This window comes from Paramisgurnus dabryanus, chromosome 8 (assembly GCF_030506205.2).
Source record: "Paramisgurnus dabryanus chromosome 8, PD_genome_1.1, whole genome shotgun sequence".
NCBI classification, from domain to species: domain Eukaryota; kingdom Metazoa; phylum Chordata; class Actinopteri; order Cypriniformes; family Cobitidae; genus Paramisgurnus; species Paramisgurnus dabryanus.
This window is the reverse complement of record NC_133344.1, coordinates 17001499-17017944: the sequence shown is the minus strand read 5'-3', so window position 1 is coordinate 17017944 and position 16446 is coordinate 17001499. Positions and strand designations below refer to the sequence as shown.

At 37.2% G+C, this 16446-nt stretch overlaps 1 protein-coding gene across 1 annotated transcript in view; it reads right to left on the bottom strand.

Moving 5' to 3' along the window:
* Positions 1 to 16446, bottom strand: part of agmo (alkylglycerol monooxygenase) — a 44139-nt gene that overhangs the window by 23097 nt on the left and 4596 nt on the right. Inside the window, exon 4 of the mRNA XM_065280744.2 lies at positions 5 to 108. Within this exon, the coding sequence (XP_065136816.1) occupies positions 5 to 108 (104 nt within the window). The remainder of the gene's footprint in view (positions 1 to 4; positions 109 to 16446) is intronic.

Sequence of the window (16446 nt, the reverse complement as noted above, 5' to 3'; positions counted from 1 at the left end):
TTACCCATGAAGCAAACTGCTGGGTGACAGATTGGCGTAGTGCTGTAGACAGATTGTAGTATTCAGAGCTGTGGTGCACCTGATGAGCGGCCCACAAGAAGTTTAACTCTGAAACACAAAAGCAAAAAAGACACAGGTTTATTCCTTGCAGGTTTTATTCTTTGCATCTTTTGGACTATTAGCCCAGATGTTACCTCACATTGATGTTCCTGTTACATTAATCTTGGTATTCTACTGGCTTAAGTTTATTCCTTAAAAAATTGTAAATTTGGCTTTATAGATATGATGTTGTTGTCGTATGAAACCTGCAAACAATTTTTTTATTATTATTTTTTATATTCAATTAGTTTCACTAATCTTATAAACAATCTGATGCACATACTTGTTTAATATCAATATTTATATACTGTAACGGTCCAATTCCAAACCTACAGACAATTATTTTTACAGTTAGCATTTTTAAATGTACTGTATTGTACATCATTGGGAAAATTGTGATAATACAATGCATGTTCTATACATTTTTATATGTTTCTGTTTGTCCTCATGTCTCTACAACTTGTACTAAAAAACATATTTTTTATGGTAATGCATTGCAGAATTGTTAAACGGGTTATAGAAATACAAATTTCCATTGTAAGGTGTGCAATATGTTGGCCAACTTGTGCCATATCTGCAAATAAAAACAGGAACAAATGTGTAAATATTAAAATAAAACAAACAAAAAATGTTGTATTCTATCAAGTGAAAATAAAAATCAAAAATTATTTTCAACCCAGCATTGGGTCAAACAGGGACAAACCCAAAGGGATGCAAAAATGCTGGGTTAATTTAACCCAACAGTGGGGTTTGTTCCTTTTTGACCCAACGATGGGTTGAAATAACCCAGCATTTATGTCAATAGCATCTGCACTCTCAGAAATAAGGGTACAAAGGTTGTCACTGGGACAGTACCTTTTATAAAGGTCCTAATATGTACTATTTTGGTACAGATTTGTACCTACATATGTGCCTTTAAAGTACCAATGCTTATGTGCACCTTTTAAGGTTTTGTAATTTTTACAATAAAGTTACTGCCCCAGTGACAACTTTTATACATTCTTGTACCTTTTTTTCTGAGAGTGTGCGCTTTAGTACCTTAAAGAGCACCTATTTTATTGCTAAAAACAACATTATTTGGTGTATTTGGTGTAAAACAATGTGTTCACATGGTTTAGGGTTAAAAAACACATTATTTTCCACATACTTTAAATTTTTTAAGCTCCAGATTTCGCTATCTTCCTGAAAAGGCACTGATTTGAAAAGCTCCCTGTCCCTGATTGGCCAGCTAATCTGTATGTTGTGATTGGCCTGAATACCTCTGACGTCAGCCGGAAACGTGAACCCCCTAACCATGTTTGAAAGATTCGATCACAATGCAATGCTAACAGGAGTTAACTTACAGGCTGTGAGTCCGAACCGAAGGAATCATGATAATGTCGATCTTGACTACATCACTAATCCCAGAAAACACATGGATTGTTGTAGTCCAAGAAAAGAGATTTATGTTTGAAATGATAACTTGCGTCATCGTTTACTTTGGGGTTTATACCTTTTGCATATCCTTAAAGAGTAACTAAACCCCAAACCAACTTTTTTTAGTTAATGATCTGTAAGAATGATGCTTTATTAGTGCTGTTCATTGATTTTAGTAAGTTTTTTGACATTTGGATATAAAGTGTTTCAATACTCCAATATATGGTGTAAAAACGTCTGAGTGCTGCCCTCTTGAGGTTGAACGGTGGCTACTGCAGTTGAATTTTCCTATTGGATGTTGGGTCCAAGAAATGACTCGTGACGTAAGCAGGTTCAAGCTCACCACGCCCTTGTTACGAGCTCACCACACACTTAGTTCGTCCCCTCTATCTCCGTTGGGATCTGCCCACTTTTCTTGCATTTTTCAAATATTGCAGTGGGTGGAGTCAGGCTCTGACCAGGGGTTTAGTTACGCTTTAACATGTATTACTACACACTTACACACCAAAGGAAATGTAAAATCGTGAATCGGACCATTGGTGCTCCTTAAAGCCTAAGACACTAGCTTTCAACCTCATTTACAAATGTAACCCTTGTTGTTGCCTAAAATACAAATCTCTTAATAATTTTGCTCCTTGTTCAAGTGTGAGGTCCATCAAATCTGAGAGCTGGTGAGGTTCCAGGTAAAATGCCGTGATCCAGCTGAACAAACACGTCATGCTGAGACCGTAAGAACAGAACCTCCCTCTCGGCCAATGGCTCTCTGCTGAGATCTTAGAATCACCAGCCTGGAGTTCTCCATTGAGAAAACACCATCAACCAAGCCACTTAATCAGGATAACAGGCCCAAGAAGAGACGTTCATGTTTGCCATTGGTTAGAAAGCAGATCCCAAACTCGCGCTATTGGTTGAGCCAACATTGTTGTGTCAGACGCTTAAACAGAGCATAGTGTTTACAGTTCTACAAATGGCTTATTTAGTATTCTAACCTCATAAAATGATACGCACCAATTCAAAACCTTAAACTTTAAGCATGCTTTTGCAAGAGCTACTATTACTACAAAACTGCAAACCGTTTTCTACATCATCTTCACGAGATAAATTCAGAGGTTTTGTTACCAAACACACCCGCAGTGATCCTAGTCATTGTCTGAGAGTGTGCAAGCCAACAGTTTCACCTCCCAGGGCAGAGCGGTGTAAGATTGATGTTAGGTGTCACCAGTAGGAAGTATGTACAGCTAGGCCTCATTGCAATCCGTGTCCTCGTGCGCCGGGCTCGGCTGGATGCCGCATAGTTTGGCAGGCAGTATTCAGATGGGAAGAACATTAATGATGAGAACCAATGCCACAGAAAAGACTTTCCCATCATGCCTGAAGACCATGGTCTGCTCAGACCTGGAGGCTCTTTCTCAAGAATACAGAGATAAACAGCATTTGGTTTTTAGGGAAAGCAGCGTGTACTATAAATGGAAAGAGAAAAACTTAAGTCTCAGACTGAGCTTAGTGAGCGATCAAAATAAGTTATACAGAAGTGGTTGTTTTGTGATAACAATTATCTTTATCTTTTCGTAGGCATAGATATTCTATAATGCACCATATTTAATAACCATTTCTCACTTTAAGTTGAAAATGTTTCAATATTTTAGGTGCTACCACATGATGTAAGTTTTTTAAGGAGAGCAGCTTTCACTTTTACAGTGTGTGGTAAAATTACTGTATTTCATTGCTAAAAACAACTATATTTTTTTGTATTTGGTATAATAAAATGTGTTTGCGTCGTTTATGGTTAAAAAAACACATTATTTTCCACATACTGCACATTTTTGTAGCTCCAGATTTCACTCTCTTCCTGAAAGGCACGGATTTGAAAAGCTCTGTGTCCCTGATTGGCCAGCTAATCTGTACGTTGTGATTGGCCTGAATACCTTTGACTTCAGCAGGAAATGTGACGCTCCTTACCATGTTTGAAAGATTCGTTCACAATGCAATGCTAACAGGAGTTAACTTACAGGCTGAAGCGGGAAGAATTATGATAATGTCGGTCTTGTCTACATCACCAATCCCAGGAAGTAAACTGTTGCCTACAATCCATGCGTTTGTTGTAGTCCAAGAAAAGAGATTTACGTTGGAGATGATAACCCGCATCATCATTTACTTTGGGGTTTGTACCTGTCATATCATTAGCATGTACTAACACACACTTACACACCAAAGGAAATGTAAAATCGTGAATCGGACAATAGGGGCTCTTTAAAGAGTAACTAAACCCCTGGTCAGAGCCTGACTCCGCCCACTGGCAATATTTGAAAAATGCAAGAAAAGTGGGCAGACCCCAACGGAGATAGAGGGGACGAACTAAGTGTGTGGTGAGATCGTAACAAGGGCGTGGTGAGCTTGAACCTGCTTACGTCACGAGTCATTTTTTGGACCCAACATCCAATAGGAAAATTCAACTGCAGTAGCCACCGTTTAACCTGAAGAGGGCAGCACTCAGATGTTTTTACACCATATATTGTATTATTGAAACACTTTATATCCAAATGTCAAAAAACTTACTAAAATCAATTAACAGCACTAATAAAGCATCATTCTTACAGATCATTAACTAAAAAAAGTTGGTTTAGGGTTTAGTTACTCTTTAATGATTGTCAACCCGTGTCCTACATAGTGGCCCTAATTTTATTTCTCATGTATTACCTGACAAACCTTTCTCTTCAACCCATAAGAAACAACAATCACAGATGAGATTTATTTAATATCTCGATTATTTTTCCTAGACATTAGTTAGATTAAATGGAGAGCAAATGGAAACTTTTGCTTGAGGGTCTCAGATATTTGTCTTGAGAAAAAGATATAAAGCTCTGATTTGCTCTGAAATATATATATAATATATATATACTGTAATATTATATAAACATCTGAAACATCTGAGACCAAGTTAATACTTAAATAAAACACAACCAATAACTCCATTAAATGTCCTAACTGAGCTATGAAAGAACAACAAATAAAAAGCAATAAAATTTTTATCTGGGAACATTTTTATGTAATTTTTTGGTGATTTTATGTAGATTAATGGTTCTGTTCGATTACCCCAAGGGGGGTTTTGACCTGCTGCACACACGTCTAAAGGGTTTATGATAAAAGTGACGCTTGCGAGAGCATGGAGTTTGCCCAGAACAGAACCATACCGCCAAAACCAACTAAATGCTGTATTCAATAAAAATGTATGCAATGCATTTGACAAAAGTTGTCCTGACTAAATATAGATTTCTTATGGTATTGAAATAACGACATGAAGTTACCTTAACATTTCATTAATATAATCGCAATTACAATAATAAAAAAACAATTCTCAAGGTTCAGGGTCATCTGTCGGATGTGCTTCACAAAGTGCTTATCTTTAAACTCTGATTTAGTCACAAAGTACAAAAACAGAAGCGACTTGCATACAAATAGGTTACATCTCTAAGTATAGATATGAACTGGGTGAGAGGGCTGAAGTGTGAAGTGTTAAAGGTCACAGTGTTTCTTCTAATCTCATTTTAATCTTGAGCAGTGCCAGCTGGTGACTTCTCTTCCGAGGAGCGCCAATTGAAAATATGTGTTTGGAGTGTAATTTGTGTCGCCTGTCATTACAAAATATGTTTGCTGAGTCATGTAAACCATGTGCATCATGCGTCATGTCCAAATGCCTGCTGCATACACGTTAAAAGGATTTATGATAAAAGAAACGCTAACCTTACGAAAATTAACCATGGTTTTACTACAGTTAAGACCAAAAAACCATGGTTACTGTAGTAAAACCATGGTTACCACAAAATAACTATGGTTTTGACAACCATGGTTTTCAAAAACCATAGTTAAACCATAGTTGCTCACAGTAATCAATTGACCAAAAAACCATGGTTACTAAACTTTTACCACAATAAAACCATGGTTAATTTTCGAATACTCGCAAGACACCAACTTAACACTAAACTCTGATTAAACATGAGATTAAGCGAGTATCTGACAAACGTGAGTGTCTCTTTTATCATAAACCCTTTAGACGCGTGTGCAGCAGGCACTTGTTTTGACAAAAAAAACTTCCAAAACTTGTACGGACCTCGGCACTGAAATACTCCACCATATGCTTTTTGACACTTTGTCTATGTTTAGTATGAGGAATCCAACAGGGTTAAATGTCACATCCTTTCTGATCCCATTTTTGAAACCCTTGTTAGTGTGTAATGTTGCTATAATAGCATAAATATTACCTGTAAAATAATAAAGCTCAAAGTTCACTGCCAGGCGATTTTTTTTCTTTAACAGAATTCCCCTTTCAAAGCCTACAGTGAATGGTCGGTTTGGACTACAGCCCTCTACTTCCTGCTTAAATGATGTCACTAGAACAGTTTTTTGACTAAACTCCTCCCACAGGAATACGTCAGTCGCAAGCTAAGCTAACGGCAAGCTAAGCTGCTATCGAATCACAACACACTAAACAAACTACACAATCAGAACTCGATACGTATTTCTGAAGGAGGGACTTCACAGAACAAGGAAGACATAAGCCTGTTTTGAGGACAGTGAACACAGCGCTATACAGATAAGTAAATTGTATGGAAAAATACCGCGTTTTTTTACACGTGAAACATGAACACATGTTATATTGCACACTGTAAACACAATCAAAGCTTCAAAAACACAGAAAAAATGGGACCTTTAATAAGTCATAATGCATGAAATAGCTAGAAGAAACACATTTTCCACACTATTACGCTCATATTGAGCAAATAAAGTCTAACATTCCAAAAAAAAAAAAAAACTATTTTAACTAACAATTTTTTTAAACACATTTTTAAAAATAATTATTAACAATACAGCACACTGCAAAAAAAGATTTTCACGAAAAACAATTCTTAGTATTTTTGTCTTGTTTTCAGTAAAAATAAAAATTCTTAAATTAAGATGCTTTATCTTGATGAGCAACACGACCCCAAAAAATTGTCTAGTTTTTAGACCAAAAATATCAAATTTAAGTGATTTTGTGCATAAAACAAGCAAAAAAATCTGCCAATAGGGTAAGCAATTTTTTCTTGATTTTTTCTTGAATTTAGTGTTTAAGAAAAATGTTTAAGATTTTTTTGCTTAACCATTGGCAGATTTGCTTGTTTTATGCACAAAATAACTTTCACGAGTTCGCCCTTACATCTAATCTGATTGCGAAAGTAAGCATATTTTGGCGTGCTGTCCTGGGGGAGGGCTCAGGATCTGGAGTGAAGCTCGAACTCCGAATCCAGGGTATGGCCCGAACCCGGAGAACTCCCCCATCCCAAACTGGGATAGAACAGATTAGAGTGGCGAGTTGGGGTGGTGGAGGGATATCCGAAAACAATCACAATAGACTGAGGTAGGTAGGATGTCTGTATATGTAGTGTTTGGCTGATTACCAAATTAGATGCACCTGTGCTTGATTAGTTAATTATCTGATCGTGCTCCTCCCGAACCTTGTTAATAAAACATCATTAAATTTGATATTTTTTGTCTAAAAACTAGACTTATTTTCTTGGGTTGTTTTGTTCATCAAGAAAATACATCTTAAATTTAAGAATTTTTAGATATTTTTACTGAAAACAAGACAAAAATACTAAGAATGATATATATATATATATATATATACAACCCCAAAACAGAAAAAGTTGGGACACTGTAGAAATTGTGAGTAAAAAAGTAATGGAATAATTTACAAATCTCATAAACTTATATTTTATTCACAGTAGAATATAGATAACAAATCAAATGTTGAAAGTGAGACATTTTGAAATGTCATGCCAAATATTGGCTCATTTTGGATTTCATGAGAGCTACACATTCCAAAAAAAGTTGGGACAGGTAGCAATAAGAGGCTGGAAAATTTAAATGTACATATAAGGAACAGTTGAAGGACCAATTTGCAACTTATTAGGTCAATTGTCAACATGATTGGGTATAAAAAGAGCCTCTCAGAGTGGCAGTGTCTCTCAGAGGTCAAGATGGGCAGAGAATCACCAATTCCCCCAATGCTGCAGCGAAAAATAGTTTTCTGAGTTTCTCAGAGAAAAATTGCAATGAGATTGAAGTTATCATCATCTACAGTGCATAATATCATTCAAAGATTCAGAGAATCTGGAACAATCTCTGTGCGTAAGGGTCAAGGCTGGAAAACCATACTGGATGCCCGTGATCTTCGGGCCCTTAGACGGCACTGCATCACATACAGGAATGCTACGGTAATGGAAATCATAACATGGGCTCAGGAATACTTCCAGAAAACATTGTCAGTGACCACAATCCACCGTGTCATTCGCTGTTGCCAGCTAAAACTCTGTAGGTCAAAAAAGAAGCCATATCTAAACATGACCCAGAAGCGCAGGCGTTTTCTCTGGGCCAAGGCTCATTTAAAATGGACTTTAGCAAAGTGAAAAACTGTTCTGTGGTCCAACGAATCAAAATTTGAAGTTCTTTTTGGAAAACTGGTATGCCATTTCATCCGGACTAAAGAGGACAATGACAACCCAAGTTGTTATTAGCGCTCATTTCAGAAGCCTGCATCTCTGATGGTTTGGGGTTGCATGAGTGCGTGTGGCATGGGCAGCTTGCACATCTGGAAAGGTGTCATCAATGCTGAAAGGTTTATACAAGTTCTAGATCCATATGATCCCATTCAGACATCGTCTCTTTCAGAGAAGACCTTGCATTTTCCAACACGACAATGCCAGACCACATACTGAATCAATTACAACATCATGGCTGCGTAGAAGAAGGATCTGAGTACTGAAATGGCCAGCCCTGCAGTCCAGATCTTTCACCCAAAGAAAACATTCAGCACATCATAAAGAGGAAGATGCAACAAAGAAGACCTAAGACAGTTGAGCAACTAGAAGTCTGTATTAGACAAGAATGGGACAACATTCCTATTCCTTAACATTGGTCCTCCTCCAGCTGTTCCTTATATGTACATTTAACTTTTCTGGCCTCTTATTGCTACCTGTCCCAACTTTTTTTGGAATGTGTAGCTCTCATGAAATCCAAAATGAGCCAATATTTGGCATGACATTTCAAAATGTATCACTTTCAACATTTGATTTGTTATCTATATTCTATTGTGAATAAAATATAAGTTTATGAGATTTGTAAATTATTCCATTCCTTTTTTACTCACAATTTTTACAGTGTCCCAACTTTTTCTGTTTTGGGGTTGTGTATATATATTATATATATTATATATATTATTAATGTATTATTATGTATTAATATTTTTTTCTTGTAAATAATTTTTTGCAGTGCACATGTTATTTTATTTAGATCAAAACACAGATGCAAAAAAATATATATAGACCAAAATACAATCTAATGTATTTTTATGTGCTGTAATGGTACTGTAAATACAGTAACCTGAATCAACAAAAAGCCAAGAACGATGGATGTTAAAATGTTATTTTCATCACATGCATTGGACTAAATATTTTTTTCTTTTCTTCTAACATGTAAATATTTTGACACAGAGGCCCAGAAAGCCAATTCGAGTGCCGCCCTCAGATCCGATCCCACACGGTGGCATAGATCTCAATGAGCCATTGAGCCACAGCGTGGCGAGAGACTGCGTGCCATGTCACTCAGTTTATCATTGAACTGTGAATGGCTAGGCCGAGTGGACAAGCTGTCAGCTCACAAGATATGCCAATACAAACAGTAAGCTGAGGCAACCAAACCCAAACCTGTCATCACAATACTTCGCAATGTCTTCACTCACAACCTAAAACTCCTGGTGAAAACTTTTTTAAAGGGGCGGCACACATCATGCACATCATGTTCATGAGTTTGGAGGGTACGTGTGAAGTCAATAAAGATCTCTAGATCTTCAGTGTTAAAGCAAGAAAGGTCTCAGAAACAGTAAAATGTTCAACACAGCAAGACACAGACTGGCTCGGTCTAGCCTCGTCCAACACTTACAAACACGCACGCCTACAGACACAAGTGGCTGATTTGCTGGACATTGTTGATATTATTGCAGGGTCCCAGGGGCGCTCGTGTCGAGCTCGGGCCCCACATCCTGACCGGCTTGATTCTTTTGTACGCCCTCCAACCTGCACGGTCGGGGACTTCCAGAGGCAGGGAAGATTTATGAAGCCCCCGTGGCCTGGGGTTAACCCCCGCCGCTCTCCACCAAGAGGATTCCTTTTCAAAACAATAACATCCAGTACCAGGGCTCCTTTGGGACGGCCTGTAGCGGTGTTGACGCGATCCGTTTGTCTTGACGACTGCCGCTGTCTGTGTAAATGCTAAGTGCATGCCACCATCGCATCCGGAGCGGATGACATTGAGAGGTTCCATACATAAATGCGCGTGCGAAAGTGCGAAATATTGCTACTGGGTAAAGCCTCTATCCTATTTTTCATCATAACCTCTCTCAGTCCACTTACCGTGCGGATACAAAATGGGCTCTCGCCAGGTAATCAAATGCAGGTTGAATTTAAATTAGAAACCCAAATAACATTCTCATTGGACTAACCAACCAATTTTTCCCAACGTTTACATGTATGTGTAGAAGAGGGAATTGGGGACTTGCTGTTGCTCTACAAACACTGGGATTACAAGTAGTTTGTCTATTCCAAAGACCTTCAGGACATGCAATTAATCTACCGATGCCATATTTCTCATGAGTAACAGGATTCAATCCTAAGCCAAACTAATCACCAGAGCTAAGAAAAAGTTGTATTTACAGATAGATATACTGTACAGTGGATTTCAAAAGGGAACACTTGAGAAAATATTTTTATTAGTGATGCAACCGAAAATTAATGAAAACCCTTAACCAAAAATGACAAAAAAAGTTTTTGTATAATTCTATTAGATCTTTTAGTTTCATTAAATCAATCAAATAATCAAACGTGCTTGCATTTCTGGTCTGATGCATTTGTATTCGTATGAATGAAAGTCTATGGAATGAAAAGTGCAGTGGGACCTCACGCATAGTTGACATGTAGTGACAAATTAATGAGAGTTAGTTAACATGTACAGTATTGTAGTTGCAAAGTTACTTATAGTTAATAGAAAGGGGCTGTCGTAATAAAGTGTTACCTAACAGAATTATTTGATTATTATTTTACTATTTACTTTAAATAAAAAGTTTTTTGTATTTGGTATGTTCAACAAGTGTCATGAAAGTCAGCGACACATTTTTTGAAATGTTAATAGATATTTACCAGTTGCACATCTCTTAAAACAGTTGTCATAAATTGTATGGCTTTTTTTAGACAATTTTGTTCTTCCGCCATGAAATGTGGCGTATGTACGATTATTTGGAGTTTTCATTGGCTGCAGATTATGCATCATTAGTTTTTAGTAATGACGTCATTAGCTTTTGAGTATTATTTCCTGAGCATTACCACATTATTGTTCAATCCAATCACGGCACTGCAAAAAAATGACTTTCTTACATAGTATTTTGTCTTGTTTTCAGTAAAAATTTCTAAAAATCTTAAATTAACTCTTTCACCGCCATTGACGAGATTTTCCGTCTTTCCGCAATACCGCTATTATCCACCAGGTGGCGCGCTTCCGCAACAAGCGGCTGCATGTCCGTGTCTGTTTTAAAGATCGCTCTGAATGGGATCTCTATGAAAAGTTCGTCACAAAAATGGAATTATCTCAGCTTTTTGCTCAAAATGTGGTGTTTTTGCAGAAACCTACCCATATTCAAAAGCTGATTACAAAAGAACCACTGAAGGTAGGATGAAACGTTTTTTTTTTTTTTTTTGAAAGCAGAGGGTCTGTTCTTTCATTTGGTATATTGTATGTTTTTATATATAAAGAAGAACATTTTCTGGAAGGCATTAAACTTTGGTGAAAATCATGAAAAACGCTGGCGCTGGCTGGCAACTTTTTTTAAAAACGCTGGCGGTGAAAGAATTAAGATGCTTTTTCTTGATGAGCAAAATGACCCAAGAGAATAAGTCTAATTTTTTGGGGGAAAAAATCAAATTTAAGTGATTTTGTGCATAAAACAAGCAAAAAAAATCTGCCAATGGGGTAAGCAAATTTTTCTTAAATTTAGTGGTTAAGAAAAATGTACACGTTTTTTTTTTTTTTTTTTTGCTTACCCCATTGGCAGATTTTTTTTGCTTGTTTATGCACAAAATCGCTTAAATTGTAAATTTTTTGTCTAAAAACTAGACTTATTTTCTTGGGACGATTTGCTCATCAAGAAAAAGCATCTTAATTTAAGAATTTTTTGATATTTCCACTGAAAATAAGACAAAAATTCTAAGAATTTTATTTCTTGAAAAGAATTTTTTGCAGTGTACAAGATAGCAAAAAAATCTGCCAATGGAATAAGAAACATTTTCTTGAAATAAGTTAACTTTTTTCATAAACACTTTCCTACACTTTTTTTTTTCAATTTTTCTTATTCCATTGGCAGATTTTTTTTGCTTGTTTTAAGCACTAATTCGCTTAAATTTTATACTAAAAACTAGACTTATTTTCTTAGTCATCAAGACAATACATCTTAATTTAAGAATTTTGATATAGTTTTACTGAAAACAAGACAAAAATACAAAGTAAGAAAGTCATTTTTGCAGTGTGTACCATTTTTTTTTTTTTTTTTTTTTTGCATGAGCTTTCAAAGTATTTATGCATGGGAAAATATCCCTCATGTCAGCATGAACTCAAGCTGGCATAAAATTCACACGTTTGTGTAAAACCCAACCAATGTCTTTAATTCAATAAAAAAACATTATTGTTAATATTTCTTATTTATTCATGTAATGTTTAGATGTATTCCTTGACTTTGAAACTGTAAAACTACTGTATATGAATCATATATTATAAGAAAAATTTGATAAAGACCTATATGCAGCACCACCATGGCCTGGCTTCAGAGTTCATGAATGGAGGGCTGAGTTGAGGTTTTGGCGAAGCTTTTTGGAAATAGCAGCATATGGGGACCAGAGTCACTGTTTGTCTTGCAAGGAGAGAAAGCAAACAGATCTACCACCGCTGTCAACGACTCGGCCACATCTGATCTTTCTGTTACCGACTCCACAAACAACGCCAGTGCGTGTGGTTCCCTTCGATTCTGTTTACTTAGTAAAATTAAACAAAGCAAACAAATCTCATTGAAATCTGACCATGACCGTACAGCAATGAGTTCTAAATCAAGAAACTCGAAATATCAGCCGTATAACCAAAATGCCTTTCTATTCAATCTAATGCACAAGCACATCTTGCAGACAGTGCTACACTCCCTACATTGCACATTGGGGACCGCAGCTATTTTAATACACTTCTCTGACAACGGATAAAAAAAATCTTGATGCGTAAAAGGATCCAGAAGGCCATTAACCTAGTCCAGGCTAAACCATAAAGCTCGTCTGGTCGACGTTGCCAAAACCGAGCGTGCGGTCGGAAAGCCAGCCTCGCTGCATCGGAGTGTGGCATCGCTATAGAGGAAGACATGGAAAAGCCAATCACCATCGAGAGTCGCAGGCAACTGGAAAATAAGGCTACATGTGGAAAAAATGCGACAGGGAATGACAGAAGAGGGCTGACTGGACGCATGCAAAAAGTTCATGCAGAAGCAGACGCCTGGGCAACATTAAAAGCTACCAAAGCCGAACACTGACTTTGATTTATGCGGATATGAAATTCTAACAATATTAAATGGCTGCATCAGATCAGACAGTGAAAACACTTACTTTACAGACAGCTCTTAAATGAATATTTGATTGAATCATTTAGGACAGCTGAGGTAAATTGTTTAAGAACTGTGCTGCATACACTACAATAGTTAGTCACGATCAAACACTCTCAGAAAAAAGGTACATGAAGGTACAAAAGTTGTCACTTAGGCAGTACCTTTTCAAAAAGTACAGTTTTATGCCTAAAAGGTGCGTATTGGTACCTCTAAGGTATATCTATTAGGACCTTTTTCAAAGATACTGTCCTAGTGACAAAAAGGTACAACTTTTGTACCTTTCTTATGAGAGTGTAGGGTCAAGAGTTTTCTTTTGTAATGAAAAAAAACGAAATCCATAAAAATGATCAAAACATTTTACAATGGCACTAATTAGGGTCAGTATACTTTTATGGTGGTTTTATTTCTGTTGTTATACCCTGAAAATAGTTTTTCATGTTAAAATAAAGATTTATAGGTTATAAGCCCCAAAAGAATAGAGCTTCAAAGCTTTTCTGCTTCGAATTAACGAAAATTGTTAGATTTAGATAACAGATCATTAGATCAATGCTGGTGCATTCATTGATTTATGTCATTAAACCATCCATAATATGAAGGTATAATATCTGTCACACTTTGTAAATAAATTCATTTTTGTGACAGGTACATGGATACAAAGACTCGATTTACAGGAGTGAGCGAGAAAATAATAGCTGCGTCCAAAAGCTCAAAAATGCTACCTTCTGAGGCAACATTCCAAGTCAGGAAGGCATCAAGTCATGTCCGAATTCAATGTTTGGTTTACTTCCTGTCTCCTGAGATACCTTCATGTCCTGTCCCGCAATTCTGTGTTGGCTTGCACAGAGAAAGTGATTGGTTGAGCCTGGTCGAGTCTGAAAAAATAAAATGGCGACCAAGGAAGCGGCTTGAGCACAAATTAAGTGTAAATAAAGTTTTATTTGTACTTTTTACACCTTTGAATTACATATTTAGCAAGAAATTGGTATTATAGTTTTCAAATATGGGATTAGTTATCATAAAGGTGTCTCTGTTTATATTTCAAGCCGAATTCCAGCCAGGACGCAGCCAATATGCTGTTTTTACCTCAACTTAGACTTATGAATACATACTTATCTTTTTTCAATGCGTGCACTTAATCTTTGCACAGCGCGTCATGAGTTTGTTAGCATTTAGCCTAGCCCCATTCATTCCTTAGGATCCAAACAGGAATGAATTTAGAAGCCACCAAACACTTCCATGTTTTCCCTATTTAAAAACTGCAACATGAGTAGTGTATTATGCAGTGCCCGAAAATAGTCCCCTGCCATTGAAGTTACTAACCTGTGTTGTCACGTCACACATTTAGATAGTATTTAGGTTAACAAGGGTTAAATCGCAGTTCAAAACTGTCACACTTGTCATTTGCAGGTTAAAGGAGAACACTACCGTTTTTCAATATTTTACTATGTTCTTACCTCAACTTAGATGAATGAATATATACCCATCTTTATTCAATGCGTGCACTTAATCTTTTTACAGCGCATTGTGAATCTATTAGCATTTAGCCTAGCCCCATTCATTCCTTAGGATCCAAAAAGGGATTAATGTAGAAGCCACCAAAAACTTCCATGTTTTCCCTATTTAAATGGACACTCCACTTTTTTTGAACATAGGCTCATTTTCCAGCTCCCCCAGAGTTAAACATTTGATTATCACCTTTTTGGAATCCATTCAGCTGATCTCTGGGTCTGGTGGTACCACTTTTAGCGTAGCTTAGCATAATCCATTGAATCTGATTAGACCATTAGCATCACGCTTAAAAAATAACCAAAGAGTTTTAATATTTTTCCTATTTAAAACTTGACTCTTCTGTAGTTACATCGTGCACTAAGACCGGCAGAAAATTTTAAGTTGCGATTTTTTTTTTGCAGATATGGCTAGGAACTATACTCTCATTCCGGCGCAATAATCAAGGACGTTGTAACATGGCTGCAGGAGGCGCAATGATATTACGCAGCAGCCGAAAATAGTCCCCTTATGGCGCTTTTCCATTGCATAGTACCCCACGGTTTGGTTTAGTTTGGGTCGGGTCAGCTTACTTTTGGGAGCTTTTCCATTGGGTGCAGTACGTAGTACCCGATACTTTTTTCGTACCACCTTGGTTGGGGTTCCAAGCGACCCGAGCTGATACCAAACATGACGCGAAAACACTGTAGATCACTGATTGGTCTGAGAGAAGCGTCATCGCTATAATGTAAATATTAGCTTTAGCTTACTGCTAGCTTGCGCTGTCTCAAGCAAACATGTTGTTATCTGTGTTCTGCTATAAGTTTCCAAACACCCTTTAAGCGATGAAAAACATCCACAGGTTGAGAATCCGGGACACCATAACAGTTTTTTCCAGACTTGCAGTTTGTGGCGGCACATTTGCATCGTACACGTCCGCGTTATATATGCTTAAATGCAACTTGAATGAGGCTCAGCGGAGCGCCGTCGACTGACGCCATGGGTCGGGTGTTTGTACAGAAACTGTCATGTGAGACAGAGGTAGTTATAAACGCGATGTGCAAACATCTATTTGTGGTGGCCAATTTCAATTTTGTGGCAGACTGAGAAACAAATGAATGTATGGGAATGTACAACAACGCTCTCACTTGTATGATGTCACAGCAGTAGGCAGCTTAAATATAACGACACACCTATAATCCCTCCCACTCCGAAGTGATACTAAACTCGATGGAAAAGCTAACCACGCCAAAGTGAGGTGAGTTGACCCGACCCAAACTAAACAAAACTGTGGGGTACTATGCAATAGAAAAGCGCCATTAGGTACACATCAGCAAAAATGACGTGGCGTATATTTAGTGACGCGTATAATATAGTTTAGCTTGAACCCTGATTAAACCTTACCTGTCTGTAGCTTTCTAGTAACTCTTGACTTGATTAACCTGTTCAGGTGTGTTTGAATAGGGCAGGAGCTAAACTCTGCAGGACTGCTGCTCTCCAGGTCAGACGTTCTCCATCCCTGGCCTATATACTGTAGATATATACTTTGTTGGCATTTCTGATTTTTTTTTTTTCGCTTCAAAGTATAGCAGCTAGTCTATTCTTTTTCACTCTTTAGGACCTTCATAAGGATCTTTGTCTGTCTTTTTTGCCTTTAGAGATGAATTACATATAGCCTGTGTTACCCCAAAAAATAATCCTGCATGACGATGGAACAGAAAACT